This window comes from Carassius auratus, unplaced genomic scaffold, assembly GCF_003368295.1.
Source record: "Carassius auratus strain Wakin unplaced genomic scaffold, ASM336829v1 scaf_tig00006522, whole genome shotgun sequence".
NCBI lineage: Eukaryota > Metazoa > Chordata > Actinopteri > Cypriniformes > Cyprinidae > Carassius > Carassius auratus.
In genome coordinates, this window is record NW_020523762.1 from 29,594 (window position 1) to 46,220 (window position 16,627).

A 16,627-nucleotide genomic window follows, 5' to 3' on the forward strand; every position below is an offset into this window, starting at 1 on the left:
AATGGAGGGCTTGATTATTTAGATTTTTCTATTTTAAATAACACTTTCAAAATTAACTGGTTGAAATATTTTCTAAAAAACACTGATTCTGTTTGGAATATGATATCTAAATCGGTTTTTGACAAACTTGGTGGACTTTCATTTTTGCTTATGTGTGATTATAAAATCGAGAAACTTCCAGTTACACTGTCAGCTTTTCACAGGCAAGCACTTTTGGCTTGGAAGTTAATTTACAAGCATAATTTTTCTCCACATCATTATTACATTTGGAATAATTGTAATATTTTATACAAACATAAGAGTATATTTTTGAAAACTTGGTTTGATGAGGGCATTCTTGTGGTTGGTCAGTTGTTGAATTATCAGGGGTATTTAATGACTTATGATGAGTTTCTTTCATACTTCAACCTCCCTGTTTCCCCTAAAGAATTTGCCTCTGTAATTGGTGCTATCTCTTTGGGTGTTGTTTCTCTATGTAGAGGTATTTCATGCTCTAAACGTGTGTCTTTATTGCATCTTACTGATACGATTTGTGGTAAAGTTTGTTTTTCGACAAGCAAAAATAATAAGGCTATACGTTCCCTTTTTCAAAAAGAACTTGTAAGTAAAACACATGTTATTTCCTATTGGTCAAGGTTTATTGGAACTATTAATTGGAATAAGGTCTGGTTGTTACCTAATAAATATATTCTTACAAATAAGGTCAAGGAAATTTCGTTCAAGATACTGCATAAGTTTTACCCTGCTAAACATTTTCTATCCAAATTTAACAAAGACATTGATGTAAATTGCTCATTTTGTTTTTTGCAGCCAGAAACTGTACCTCATATTTTCTGGCACTGTCGGTATACCAAAAGGCTGTGGTGGGAAGTTTCTAAATTTATAAATAACAAATTAAATTTTAATTTTCTTTTGTTATACGAACATGTAATATTTGGTTTTTTACAATATGAAAAGAGTATGGAAAAGGAAGCGTATATTATTAATCTTTTGATTATTTTAGTTAAGTTTCATATTCATAGGTGCAAATTTACTAATCAGAAACCTTTATTTTCTGTGGTATTGAAAGATTTAGAAAATTATATGGTTTCCATTAAGGACAGTACAAACAAAAAAGCTGTTAAAACCATGTATTTGTTGAATAATTTTAAGATTTTGTGAAATGTCAAAGCCTTTAATTCTTTGTTTGGTCTATTGAGTTTTATTTTTATTCAATTTTTGTATTTTACATTTGTGTATCTTTAACCCTGGCATTTTATTTTATTTTCTATTTTTATTTTCTATTTTTATTCTTTTTTGTGTGTGTGTGTGTTCATTTTCTGTAATTGTTATTCATGCAATAAAAATAAAAAAAAAAAAGCATGGCTCTTTGTGACGTTAGATGGAGCGGAATTTCCTTATATGGGTCCTAGGGCGCTTCTGCCGGAAGAGCGCGCACTCCCGTATAGCGAGGCTGAGCAGCACAGACAGTTCACTGATCAGAGCGATTCACTGATCAGAGCGAGAGCGTCGCGAAAAGTCACAAAAGGAGTGTGTTTTTGGTTGCCAGGGCAAGACAACCCTTCACAGATTACCAAAAAAAAAAAAAAACAGCATTAAGGGACCAGTGGATGGAGTTTATTTTTACAGAGCATCAGCGGAGTTGTGCAAGTGTTTGTGTTTGTTCCCCTGCATTTCGAAGATGCTTGTTCACAAGGCCCAGTTTGACGACGGATTTGCGTATCGTATATTTCTTAAGGATGATGCAATCCCAAAGAAAAAGGGTCACGATCGTGTGTTGGAACCGCAGGCGGTGAGTAAAACTGCTTCAAATATCTCTGCCTCCTTGTTAGTGCGTCCCCTCCCATGCCAGAGACCCGGGTTCGAGCCCCGCTCGGAGCGAGTCGTTGCTGCTGCTGCTTTCGTTCAGTTTCAGCCTCTTGATCTGATTCTGGATCATAAATAAACGGCTGAATCTGACTGTAAGCCATGGTTTGTTTTGGAGGATGGGATTTCCCTCACGGTAATGTCACAGCTTCCAAACGCTCTCAACGCAAAAGCCTATTCGCGCTCGTGATTCTTTAGCTCCGCCCACACGTCACGCCTCCAGTCGGTCGTGTTTTTCCGGGAAAAATCGGTACAGACTATATTTCTCTTATGAATATAATAAAACTAAAGACTTTTTGGATTTATGAAGGATGCAGTACTACTCTATATGTACTCAAGATTAACAGGATATTGAGTGAAAACGAGCATTTCACCCCCCCTTTAAAGATTTGTACTAACAAGGTGTGACAAACATCAATAGAATCACAAAACAGAAAAAAATCATGATTTTATTAGTGGTTCTTCTCAGCTTCATGGAAACTTAAGGGAATTATACACAGCAACTGTGGGGATGGGTATAAAAACTGGATAATTTGCATTTTGAGTATTGATAATGTGTGTGTGCACAGGGTAAATATTGAAAGATGGATCTCCAAGAAACACAAGTTTTGCCATCATTTACTCATTTCAGAAAGTTAATTGTGGAATTTTATATATATATATATATATATATATATATATATATATATATATATATATATATATATATATATATATATATATATATATATATACACATATATATATATATATATATATATATATATATATATATATATATACACATATATATATATATATATATATATATATATATATATATATATATATATATATATATATACACACACACACACACACACATATATATATATATATATATATATATATATATATATATAAACACAAATATTCTTAAAATAAGTGCCAAATAACCAGTGGATCATTATAGAACCTTTAAGTTCAACTTTGAACCTTTTTGATAGCTAGAAGTTCTTTTCTTTGCACTTAAAGGTTCTTTTTTGAACTCTAAAGGTTCAATCTCTTCTAAGAGTGTGTATTTACATTTACATAAAAATTTAGCATAGCTTTTTTTGATATCTTGTATCACTGCTATTCTATGAATAGCTGATGTATATCCTCCACTGTTACACCGATTAAAACTTTATAAACTCATAAATCATGCAGTAATGACTCATTTGGAACAAAACATCAAACTAGACTTTTATATTTTCTGAAGTGTTTGCCCATATAAATCTCATCCTAGTTGCCAGTGCTTAGTTGTAGAACAGGGTAAAAGGTGGGCCTATGCTTAATTTCTTAATTTAGCTTTATTAATGAATTCATTAATGAATAAACAAATTACTATGTTGTGAAAAGCTTTTGGCGATGATTCAGAACAGAAATTTAATTTTTTCATAATTTAATATGCCCTGAGATTAACAACTTGGTTAAGACTCTAAACACAAGATTGCAGCATTATATTTTAATATATTTAAGTTCATTCTTGTAACGGGGTCAGTAGTTTTTGTTCAGCCCTCCTGTTTTTTGTCTTACTGTGAGCCTCTAGCACAGTAATAAACAGCTGTGTCTTCAATCTTCAGGCTTTTCACCTCTAAATGCAGCATGTTTTTGCTGGTGTCTTTGGTGATGGAGAACTGTCCCTGTAGAGACTGAGCATAATATGCATTTGAACCAGTGTCTATAAATCCAATCCACTCCAGTGCTTTCCCTGGTTTCTGACGGATCCAGTGCATCCAGTAGCTGCTCATTGAGAATCCAGACACAGTGCAGGACAGAGTCACTGATTCTCCAGGCTTTTTCACCACAGAATCTGAGGAGGTCAAAGACTGACCACTAACAGCTAAAAAAGATTAAACAAATCATGTTAGATGATTTAGAAGAGTGAAACTACAACAGTAATATAGAACTAATGGGAGTTTCTCACATGAAATAATTATCAGCAGGAGTCCATACAGTAGCATCTCCATCTCTGCAGTAAAACAGTGACAGTTACACTGCAGATGTTTGTCACTGGACACATGCACTGACTGAAAGTTTAGCTTTTATCAGTTTTTGAGTCTGGGAGACACTGACCCTTCCCACAAAATTATTTGCATCTTTGCAGGTTTGCAGATCTGTAGTTTAATGCAGTAATCTGAGAATTATTACAGTAGACAAGGGAAAATCTTCACTTATATATTAATAACTGAGTTATACATGTAAATTATTTTACTTTTTTCTCAGTAATTATTTATCATCAGCATTGCTCAGTCTTTTTCCAAACAGTTTCTGGTTAGCAGGTAAGGTTTTTTTATTTTATTTTTGTTCTTTATCTTTAAGGTAAGGCTTATAAGATCTGTGTGTGATGGTGTTTCAAACAGGCCTTATACCACTTCAGAGACTCTTTTTCATATTGTATAACCAACATATCGTCAGTCCACCATCATGTTTCTCATGAATAGTTTTTGAACAGGTGCTTGTATTTGTGCTTCCACTGTGTCTCTTGCACAGTAATACACTGCAGTGTCTTCAGTCTTTAACTGACTCATGTGCAGATAGAGATTAGAGCTGTCCTTAGATGCTGTGAATCTGCCCTGAACTGACTGAGCTGAGTTCTTATAAGCATCTGAATAATAATAAATAATCCATTCCAGTCCTTTTCCAGGTGCCTGACGGATCCAGTTCATGTAAGCGCTACTAACAGTAAACCCACTGCAGGCACACGTCAGTTTGTAGGAAGCACCTGGAGACACAACTACTGACTGTTCAGACTGTGTGAGCACAACCTGACAGTCAATACCTGTGGATAAAAACAACATGTAGAATTATAAATATGAATATTTACAATAAAAACTATTTGTTTTATCCAGGGAATTCACTTACAAGACACAGCAGCCAGCAACAGCAAGAGAAATGAAGTGAACATGGTTTATCTGAAGGCTGATCTGGTGATGAGTCTGCACCTCCACAGTGTAGCTGTTTAAATATGAAACAGACATCAGTTCATTTGCATTGAAACCTTGAATTAGCAAAAACTGTGGAGTCTGTTGAGCTTGAGACCAGTGAGGTGCATTTTATGTTCAATAGTACCACCTTTTGATATGGAAATTGTACTTATGTGACAATAGTAAACGTTTCTGTTGTTTGATTTGAAATCTTTGTAAATTATATGTACACATTATGTAATAATATGTATTAATTTATTTGATGTATATCTGGTATATTTCTGGTATTTTTATTGACTTTTAATTACAAATAAACAATTACCAGTTCTCTAAGGAATTATCATTCTGTCATTAATTATAAATTTTCATGTTATTGTCTTGCTTTCTTCTGTGGAACAGAAAAGTAAATATTCTGGCTGCTTTTTTTCCCATGTAATATAAAAGAGGTTTGATTCTGTCAAAGTCCAAAATGATTAAATGCCATTAAATATTTTATTATTGTAATCATTTAACTTGAATTTCTGTGTTTTGAGAAGTAAAATCCTATAGGGTTGGAAAGACATTGTGACACATTGTTTTGATTTTGAGGTAAATTATTCCTTTAATATGATACATTCTGTTTTTGTTATGTGTATTATGGGAATTAGTAGTGTTCATGTGGATGAGAACCTGACCAATAACCCAAAAATTTGAATTTTTCGCTACATAAGACATTAACTGATGATTTTGTTTTGGATTACATGTGGATTATTGTTTTTGTTTAGTTTTTTTTTTTCAGTTACAATACTGACAAAACAGGATTGGATGTAATGTCTGTACGTCTGTAAAACTGCCTAAATAAATCCCCGGAAATTTCATTAAAAAAGAATATTGTCTCTCATCTTCAGATCAATCACTCATTTACTAGTTTTAAATAGAAAATATGTCAGTTGAGTCTGCATTGATATATTTGGGGACACACAGAAATGGATGTGTTCAAACAAAATACACTGATTGTCAGTTTTCATTTATCATCGAATCATCCGATTCCAACAAATCGTTTAGCAAATTTAAGGTCTTTTAATGGAGAATGTGAAAATAAAAAGTAATCATTTTTTTAAATTTGCACATTGTGACTCATTTTGGCAGCACAGGCACATTTAGCAGATTAATTTAATAAAAAAGGCTACGTTTACTTGCAAAGGCTAAAGCATCACCTGACCCATTTAGTGTTTAATATTTATTTATTTGCTTTGATTTTGCCATATTGACCGTGGAATAATGTCATAAGATGTTGAATATGAAAAGGGTCTCCAACAATATCCAATCCATTCCATCAGACATCGGGTTCTGAGATTTTCATTGATGTTATGACCTGATATTAGTTCTTATGGTTATTTTTAATGATAATACAAAATTCTTTGTCTGATTTATAAAATAAAGCATTGAAAGTCTTGTCATTTTGTTTATGGTAAAATTGTTTATGATCAAGTTTCAGTGGAAAACTGTTTAATAATATGTGACACGTGTCTCGAGCTCTCATCAGCATCGCCCTGGAAACCGAGCAGTCGCACCTGCACCTGCTCATCATGGGCTGAGTGGCCACACCTGCGCCCCATCAAGCTCCCCATCCATAACTACATAAACCCAGCAAACGAATGCAGAGGTGAGAGATGTCTTCACAAGACTTGGCTAACCCCATGTTCTATTGTTTCTGCAGAGAGCAGTGTGGCGCTCAGAACACAATACAGCGCCTCCGCGACTGATTCCACTGGCCTGGAGGCTGAAGTCAGGCGTTTCTGTCAGGCCTGCCCAACCTGCCAACGGACATCACAGCGGTCCCCCAGCCCGCTGATACCGCTACCCATCACTGAGGTGTCCTTCGATCGGATCAGGATGGATCTGGTGGGGCCGCTGCCGAAGTCCACCCAGGGGCATGAACACACCCTTTTCATCGTGGATTATGCCACCCACTAGCCTGAGGCCATCCCCCTCCGTAAAGCCACCATGAAAGCCATCGCCCAGGAGCTGTTCCTTCTGTGTAGTCCCATCACATCCCAGATTCTGACTGACCAGGGCACCCCGTTCATGTCCCGGATGATGGTGGATCTGTGCAAGCTCTTAAAGGTCCAAAAGGTTCACGTGTCCCGAGCTCTCATCAGCGTTGCCCTGGAAACCGAGCAGTCGCACCTGGACCTGCTTGTCAATGGCTGAGCAGCCACACCTGCACCCCATCAAGCCCAAAATAATTGCTTTCAGCATTAAATGACAGGATCTGTGATCTATTAAAGAGATGAAAAAAACAGACCAGAAATATGTGTTACAAGCACTTTAAGACATGTCGTTAACATCTAAGATTGTTTGATAAACAGATCTTTAACTTCATGTTCATCTGACTTCAGTGTTTAATGAAATTTGTATTTGTATAAATACTTAGTTCTTCAAGAATTTTACATGCATGTCCAAAATTTCTGTATTTTGGACAGAAGTTGAAATTCCCCGTTATGCCAGATGATTCCTGCAGTGATTAAAAAAGTAGAAAGAATAAAGATTTCTGAATTGTATTGTGTTTCTTAAAAACAAATATTGAGACACATGCAGTTCTGTCAGCACTGATGACTAAATAATATCAATTTATTGCTTGATTAATTAAAAAGTTTGCAATGTTTAGTGAAAAAAAAATAGTTAAAGATCAAATAAATGGAAGAAGCAAATAACAAATGCAGCAGTAGGCACTTTTTATTTGTCTACAAAACTTTTGCATTGTGTTTCCAAGCTGTCTATGCAGAGAATATAATAATTCTTGCACAGGTCTTCAGGCAATTTGTCACTGTGTATTGAATGCACAATAATAAACAGCTGTGTCCTCAGTCTGAAAGCTTTGACCTCGTAAGAAGACTGTGTTGCTGGATTTTTTCAGCAGTGAAACTGATCTTATTCTTCATTGTGTCACTGGTGCCTGTATCTCCAGACCTACAGAACCAGCCAATCCATTCCAACGCTTTTCCAGCTGAGTGTCGTATCCAGTTAGTACAGCCACCTCCTGATGCTGAATATCCAGTGATCTTACAGCCGATGGAAAATGATTCTCCAGGTTTTATCACCATGAGAGCAGGCTGATTACGCTCAATGCAATTAACACCTGGGAACATACATTTGAAAACACTGTCATTAACTGAAATGAGTTGTGCACATTATTGTCACAAAACCTCTGAAATTATTTTAAATAGTAGCAGCTACAAGACTCTCTAATAAACCCATAGTATAGTGTTGATACTGTTACTCACTGGATGCTGTAGATAAAATCATTAGCAATAATCTAAAATACATGATTCTGTCTCTCAGGTGGGACCTGTGACTCTATCTAGACCGCAGGACTTTAAGAGCTCGTTACTGTGTCCGCATGCACCTGTTTACATAAGGAAGGAGATTTGCATCAATACTTTTTAGTGAACAAATTCAATTCAAACTACAAAATGAAAATTTCCCTAAATTAAATAGAAAACACTGAAGTCTTTTTTGTAAATGAGCCATTAAAAATCATTAAATATCTTCTGTTTGTTTCTTCTTGACACCTATTTTACAAAATGTTTAGATGTAAAATCTAATTAAACAAAATTCTTTATTCCTTATAATTAGTGCATGAAAAATGCACAGATCTCAGCACTACAGAAATATTCTTCTGTAGTTAATTTCTTTCTCACATACATTTATTTTGATGTACTCATGGACTTTTTCTCCTTAAATAAAATGCATAATGTTTATTTGCGTTTCTTTAGAATTTAGAAATTGGACTGCCTATCTCTCTGTCAAGAAAATTAACATTCATTCAGTGACATTTGAAGCAGTGAACTAAAACTGCATGACAAGAGCGCCACCTCTTGGAAAAGGAACAGTACATCTGGAGCATCAGTGAAGTCAACAGTAAAGGTGGTTTTTGTATTGCTTTGACACTGAACTCATTCACTGTGACTCTCTAGCACAGTAATACACAGCAGTGTCTTCAGTCTTGAGGCTGTTCATCTGTAGATACAGTTGACTGCTGGAATCATCTCTGGACACTGTGAACCTGCCCTGAACTGACTGGGAGTAGTATGGTGTATTGGATGTACTGATAGTTGAAACCCATTCCAGTCCTTTACCGGGTGCCTGTCTCACTACACCAGCCCAGTTGCCGCTGAAAGTAAATCCAGAGGCAGTACAGACCAGACGAAAAGATTCACCTGGTCTTTTTACCACATCTTCAGACTGAGTGAAGGTCTGACAATGAATATCTGTGGAAGAGAAAGAAATATAATAAACTGAAAATTCAGGAAAAATTTATAACTATTTGCTCGCTAAAAGTATTTACAGTAATATTATTATTATTAAGAAAACAACAAACCATTTAAAAACAGTAATATCAGGACTGAATTAATTATTGTTGCCATTGCTAATGATGCTCTTCAACAAAAAACACATAAAATCAGTGAACAGAAACAGTTTATGAAAGATAAACATTAGAGTTTTGCATGAACTCCTCCTCCAGCCTCAATTCTTCTTTTACATGTGCATAAAAAATGTAAATACATTAATATGTGACGTTAAATTTGTGACAATAAATTTGAATATGTGACATTTATGAGAACATTTTTCATAGATGTTAAATGACTATGTAATATTTTTAAAGCATTTTTAGCTGAATGAAATGTGTGAATGGATTAATAAATCCTTATGTGTTAATGATTACTGTATACTGGCACAGCTTGTAAATGACTGTAAGAATATTTATATGGGGACTGGTGTTGGATGCTGATGAAAGTCTAGAAATGCCCCTGGTGTTATCTATATCTGATTCTTGCATGTGTTCAGGTTTTTGTACAGAGCTGTGGCTTGTTTATTTACTGTGACTCTCTGGCACAGTAAAACACAGCTGTGTCCTCAGTCTGAAAATTCTTCCCCTGTAGAAACACTGTGTTTTTGGACGTGTCCTGGGTGAAACTGATCTTGTTTTTCACGGAGTCTTTAATGTTAGTGCCACCACCATTACAAAGATATCCAAGCCATTCCAGTGCTTTTCCAGTGGGTTGACGGATCCAGTGAATGCAGTAGCTTGATTCTGAAATCCTGCAGGAGATGGAGAATGATTCTTGAGGTTTCACAACCATAGATGAAGGTTGAGTGAGCTCAACACAGAAAACACCACCTGGAAATAACAATAAAATAATGTATTATTAGTTATGTCTCAAAATGTCTGATAACAGAAGCTTATTTCACTAATATAGATAGAATAAAAGATCGGTCAAGCTCACATGATGCAGCTGCTGCCAGCAGTAATAGAGCTGATGAGAAGATCATGATTAAAAATGATGTGAATTTCTCCTTCTGTGCCTAAGACACACTTCGCTTTAGTACATGGAGTAGATGGAGAATTTGCATATAGTCATTTTGTAGTCCAAGATGTGAAACTTCTTTTACCATTCAATCTTTAGTCTGTTTGATATCTTGTATAATCTGTTGCACCATCAGGTTTTTAGATGTCCAATAAATGCATTCTTAATATAAATATAAACCCTTTATTCTCTGATATGAAGGCCTATTTAGAGATTCTTACTGGTCGTTCAAGATGCATGCATGTTTTTATTTTGTTGCCTATTTTTTTTTTTTTTTTATCATTTTAAACATTGCACTTTTATAGCAATTTGTAGTGTAAATTTGAGAAACCTCTTCATAAATCTATTGTATAATCTAGGTCTTATAATTTGATGCTTATCAACAGAATTATATAGTGAAAGTTGAAAAAGTGATAAATAAATGCATATACCAAAAATGTCAGACACGTCTAATGAAACAGCATGAGCACAACTCATATTCAACAAACAAATTTAGTTTAATATTTGGTATTTGATGTATTAAAAACAATAAAATATTAGGTACAGTTCAATATTTAAGCAGAACTGTGTTTCCTACTAGGCCACAGATCTGTCTAATCACAGTCAGGCTGATGTTTTGGAAAAACAACATGAATTCAAGTGTGATTTTACTTATATACAAAAGTTCGGTAAACAAAATAATACTGAATAACTTACAATTTAGTTTTGTCAGTATTGCAATTATCTTTGTTTTTGCTCTGTCAATGCCATCGAAAGAACAATTGTGCCTCACAAGTCTCTGCTGTTTTGTTCCAGTTTATAAAACCTGGATACATGAATGCAATCCACTCCAGTGTTTTCCAGGGATTTCTCTCACAACAGCTGCAGCACAGTTACTGAATGAAAATTCAGAGGATGTCCAGAACAGCTGAAAAGATTCACCTGGTCTTTTTACCACAGCTTCAGAGTGAAGGACTGACAATGAATGTCTGTGGAGGGGAAAAAAACAAAGTGAATACACTAAAACATTTACAGAATCTAAAGCTGACAATACTAAATTAAATTTAATCTGACTAACTAAGAAAATGGCATTATTTACTGAACATGTAAAAATAATATTAAGAAGAGTAAATTCATTTTTATCATAATTGTCAAATGATTGTCCGACCTGTGCTGTCACAAATACAGACACATTATTTGTTGCAGCTTAAGAAGAAAACACATTACTGTTTCCATTAACTCCTCCTTCCATCTGCATTGCACATTTTCTTGCAATGAACTGAATGATAAACGAGTGCGCAGGATTTTTCTTTATATTGGTTCAAATGACACATTACTTGGTGATAAATGATGCATTTGTTTCATTATAAGGATTTCTTTGGAATTTTGTTGTACAAGCTGAATTAATGTCTATAATTTCATTATGCCATGTAAAAACCAGAAAGTCATCAGAAACACTTTTGATTTGTGTTATGACAATGTTTTTGTACAGGGAGTCTGTAGGCGTCTGTCACTGTGTTTCTTTGGCACAATAATACACAGCTGTGTCTTCAGCTCGCATATTCTTTCCTTGCAGTGTTATTGTGTTACTGGAAGTGTCTCTGCTGATACTGAACTTGCTTTTCAGAGAATCCTTGTAGACTGTGCTTCCATCACTCCAGATGAATCCAATCCACTCCAGAGCTTTTCCTGCAGGTTGACGAATCCAGGCTGTATGCTCACTTGTAACTGAATATGAGACTTTACAGTTGATAGTGAGAGTGGCATCAGGACGGACAGTCAGAGACTCAGGCTGAGTGAGTTCATATGAATCAATACCTGTATCAAATCAAATAATACTCGTTAGTAAGATATCATGATCTTTTGATCAACAAAATTATGTATCACACAGAAAACAGACTAAACTTACAGGATATGACTGCCAGAAGCAGCACTAAAGATGAAGAGATCATGTTTTGTTTCTCAGCACAGTTTGACTGAACTGAAGTGATTCTTCACTCCCTCTAGTGATCAGATGAATGTGTAAACTGACTCATGCCTGCTGTTTAAATATGCAATAGGAGATTTACATACTTCACGTGCATAACCCTGTCCTGAACATTATTTTCAAAAAGGCTTTTAGGTTTGAATTTAAGTCATTATTTACATTGAAAGAGTCATTGAGCAATGATCATGTAAAGTCAAATGTATTATTCCATTATCTAATCATGCAATACTCTAATGTAAATGAATGGAAAAAAAAAATTCTCCTCATTATTATTATGACAGGGATCTTTTATAAACATTACTAACACTGAGAGTTTTTTTTTTTAAAGAGTTGAACACATAGAAGTGACAAAATTATAATGTATTTCTCTCATTTAAATATTTGTAACGTTGAACTTTATAAATGAAATGTTATTTTTTTCTTTCCTCTACAAATGTCAAATTATTTACATCACATATTATTTATATATAAAAATTTTTTACTATTTTACTTTTTTGACAGTTTTGTAAATGTCTGTATATGTATTTTTATTTACTACACTTTTACTTATTTTAGTAACAGCTAGTTGTAACAAAGTTTACTTTTTTTATTTTTGTTTTTTTATTTTTGTTAAAGTATTTTATTTAATGCAAAAATGATTTTTCTCTCTTTTTTATGGTTTTAGTTTTGGTTGACTGTAATAACCCTCATTCTGAAAGTATGGATCTGTTGGACCTACATCAGAAAGACTGTAAATAAAATTTATGTATAGTTATATTAAATAGTCATATATAAATTATATAACTATGTTAGCAATATGTTTTAATATATTGCATTAATCCTATAACATCACTGATCTGCTAAAATTTTAATCTGGCAGAGTGCTCTTCTATTGTAATATCATCAGTATTCTTGTCAAAGATTAATAACTTTGACATTAACCTTCACTTTATAACTGTGATAGTAGAAGTTATCTAAAAATGAATCATTTTGTATTCAAGTAAAAAATGATTGTACTGTTAAGTTACACCAACATTGGTCATTTCTCGGCCATTTGTTGGGCTTTAAAACACTCATATAAGTAAGAGTCAGTTTTTCATATTCCTACCGTATGTATGGGGACTTTTTATTGTTCTTTTCATTCGAGATGTTTTTGACCAGAACTGCTGGTGTTTTTTATCACTGTGTGTTCTCTCTCTGGCACAGTAATACACAGATGTGTCCTCAGTCTGCATATTCTGTCCTCGCAGAGTCACTGTGTTCCTGGAAATGTCTCTTGAAATTTGAAATCTACTTTTCAGTTTATCACTGTAATATGTGCTACCATCACTACATATCAGCCCAACCCATTCCAGAGCTTTTCCTGCAGGCTGCCGAATGAAGCCAGTCCAGTAGCTGCTGTCAGACACTGTATATCCAGAGAGTTTACATGACAGTGTCAAAACCTGACCAGGATTTAAGACCATAGAATCAGTCTGGGACAGTTCAACACAGTGGACACCTGATGGGGAAAATATGGTCAATATTATGTATAACGATGAGTGTTTTTAATATGAAGTATCTCTAAAGAAGCATTAGAGACTTACGAGAAACAGCTGCCAGCAGCAGCAACAACCAGAGAGATCATGGTTTGAGACGAATGAGAACAAGCTGCTTCTCTTCATCTTAAAACTCAAATAAAGAGGAGGAGGAGAAATATTTACATACATTAAAGCACTTTGTGTATGAACAGTGCAACAACTGTATCTACTGTTATCAGACCAGAGAGTTTCAGGTACACCATGCTGTTTGGATTGTCTCTAGTGATCTCTATTCGTCCATCTACACTTTTAGCATACATTGTTTTACTGGCGTCATACCAGATAACCCCCATCCAGATGAATGTTTGTCCTGCTGACTGTCTGATCCAGTGCATGCCGTACCGTCCAAAATCAAATCCAGATCCTTTACACGAGAGATTCAGAGTTTCTCCAGGCTCTTTGGTGACAGGACTTGATGGGATGAACTCCAGGCACTGATCACCTAAATCAACTCAAAGGTATAATGACCTGTGGTGTATGAAAAGCCAAACTCAAGGAAAAGTACAGATATCTTACCAGAAATTGACTTTGGTGGAAGTTGAAATAACTGTTTAAAATATTACTGAATTAGTCCAACATTGCCAACATCTGCCAACATTGGTTCAATCGTAACATTGTGAAGTGATGAGAATACTCTTTGTACACAAAGAAATAAAAAAAATAATTGCTTTATTAAACAATTCCTCTCCTCTGTGTCTCTCCAAATCATCATAGCACCATTTTGACAAATCTGACGAGTATGCAGGCGGTTTACACTCTTCTGTGTCAGCCACAGTTTTTTACATGTATTTACACTTTGGTTTGAAAGAAAACAGCGGAACGACACATCACGGCTGATAGAAAAGATTGTACACTGCCTGAGTACTAGTCAGATTTTAATGAGTGAATCACTTACCGTATTTTTCGGACTACAAGTCGCACCGGAGTATAAATCGCATCAGTCCAAAAATACGTCATGATGAGGAAAAAAACATATATAAGTCGCACTGGACTATAAGTCGCATTTATTTAGAACCAAGAGAAAACATTACCGTCTACAGCTGCGAGAGGGCACTCTATGCTGCTCAGTGGTAGCCTACAGAAGCACTGAACAGCATAGAGCACCCTCTGGTGGCTGTAGAGGGTAATGTTTTTCTCTTGATTCATTTCTCTTAGTTCATGTCAAATTAATTTTGATAAATAAGTCACATCTGACTATAAGTCTCAGGACCGGCCAAACTATGGAAAAAAGTGTGACTTATAGTCCGGAAAATACGGTAATCATTTATTCAGCGGATTCATTCAAAAAGCTGATTCATTCAATAAGTAAAGTTTCCAATATTATGTCATAGATACTAGATATTCATTGTGTCATAGAGTAAGTCAGAGGGGTCATATGATGTGATTTCAAGTTTTCCTTTATCTTTAGTATTACAAGCTGTTAATGAATAGATAAGATGTGATGTTCGTGCACCAGAGAAACACAAGGAGAGGGAGAGATCCAACTGCAGGTAAGTTTTATTAAAAAAGGGTAATCCAAAACAAACAATCCAAGGAGACAAACAAAACAAAAGAGGGAACCGGAAAGAACAGAACGGGAACTCGGAGGACGAGATAGCAAGGGTAAGTCTCGGGAGACGAGAACATTGGTAACACGAAGGATAAGGACTCCATACAAACAACAGGGAAAGACAGGTATTTATAAGGAGACTAATGACAATAGATTGCCTGCACTTTGTGCAATTAATTGGAGTGCAATTACTGTGAAGACAGGACCAGACTAGAGGAATTATAGTGCCTATTGTGAAGTGCCTAAGGAGAAGTGAGCTCACTAGTGGACACAGAGGAAAACAGAGACTGACAGCGTGACATTACCTCCTCCACAGAGCAGCTGCCAGATGCTCCACCTGAAACCAAGGGAAAACCAACAGATAAAGACACTAGGAGGGAGGTGGAGCGGCGGAGGACTAGGGGGAGGGACAGAAAACATGATACACAGAGACAGGAGAACCAGGTAGAATGGGGAAACAAAGACAAAACAACCAGATAAAATGAGGAGACAGAGACAAGACAACCAGGTAAAATGGGAAGACAAAGACAAGAGAAGTGTAACACAAAACAAGGAGTCCAGGAGGGTGGTGGACCGGCGGAGGATCAGGGGGAGGGACGGAGGGCCAGGTCCAAAGAAGGAAACAGACAGAAAAACAAAAGGAAACAAAAATACAACATAAGTCCATGAAGGACATCATGTGATGCCCACCAGGGCGGAGCCGAGGACCACCACAACCATGTGGTCAAGGCAGAAGCCCCCCAGGGCAGAGCAGAAGACCACCACATCCTTGTGGTTGAGGCCGGAGTCCCCCAGGGCAGAGCAGAAGACCACCACATCCTTGTGGTTGAGGCCGGAGTCCCCCAGGGCGGAGCAGAAGACCACCACATCCTTGTGGTCGATGCCGGAGTCCCCCAGGGCAGAGCAGAAGACCACCACATTCATGTGGCCAGACCAACGGGAGGATGAAACTCTGGTAATCCTATGGTGTTTCTACTGGATTCCAGAAGATTGGTGCTGACTTGACTCTGCTCATGAAGATTATTGGTGACTTGCATTTGTTCATGAAGATCCCCGGTGACTTGACTCAGTCCTTGAAGATCCCCGGTGACTTGACTCAGTCCTTGAAGATCCCCGGTGACTTGACTTGACTCTGAAAGGTCAACGGTGACTAACCCTGACTCTGGAGGGTCCACGAGCACCTGACAAGACTCTGGAGGTTCAACCGGAACCGGACTCAACTCTGGAAAGTCAATGGGCACCTGACTCAACTCTGGAAGGTCCACAGGAACCTGACTTGATTCTGGGGAATCAACTGGAATGTGACTCGACTCTGGAAGGTCGACGGTGACTAACCCTGACTCTGGAAGGTCGACGGTGACTAACCCTGACTCTGGTGGGTCCATGAG

At 36.2% G+C, this 16,627-nt stretch overlaps 4 gene segments (V, D, J or C); all 4 read right to left on the minus strand.

The window, feature by feature from the left end:
- Window positions 1-3,419: 3,419 nt before the first annotated feature.
- Window positions 3,420-3,943, minus strand: LOC113071209 (Ig heavy chain V region 914-like). The segment is given in 2 exon segments: window positions 3,420-3,730; window positions 3,815-3,943. Coding segments are annotated over 2 exon segments (354 nt in total).
- A 306-nt stretch (window positions 3,944-4,249) lies between these two features.
- On the minus strand, window positions 4,250-4,827 carry LOC113071201 (immunoglobulin heavy variable 3-11-like). The segment is given in 2 exon segments: window positions 4,250-4,669; window positions 4,753-4,827. Coding segments are annotated over 2 exon segments (411 nt in total).
- Window positions 4,828-9,500: 4,673 nt separating this feature from the next.
- On the minus strand, window positions 9,501-10,152 carry LOC113071207 (Ig heavy chain V region XIG14-like). The segment is given in 2 exon segments: window positions 9,501-9,978; window positions 10,085-10,152. Coding segments are annotated over 2 exon segments (351 nt in total).
- Window positions 10,153-11,630: 1,478 nt separating this feature from the next.
- On the minus strand, window positions 11,631-12,164 carry LOC113071206 (Ig heavy chain V region 5A-like). The segment is given in 2 exon segments: window positions 11,631-11,962; window positions 12,054-12,164. Coding segments are annotated over 2 exon segments (351 nt in total).
- Between the last annotated feature and the right edge of the window lie 4,463 nt (window positions 12,165-16,627).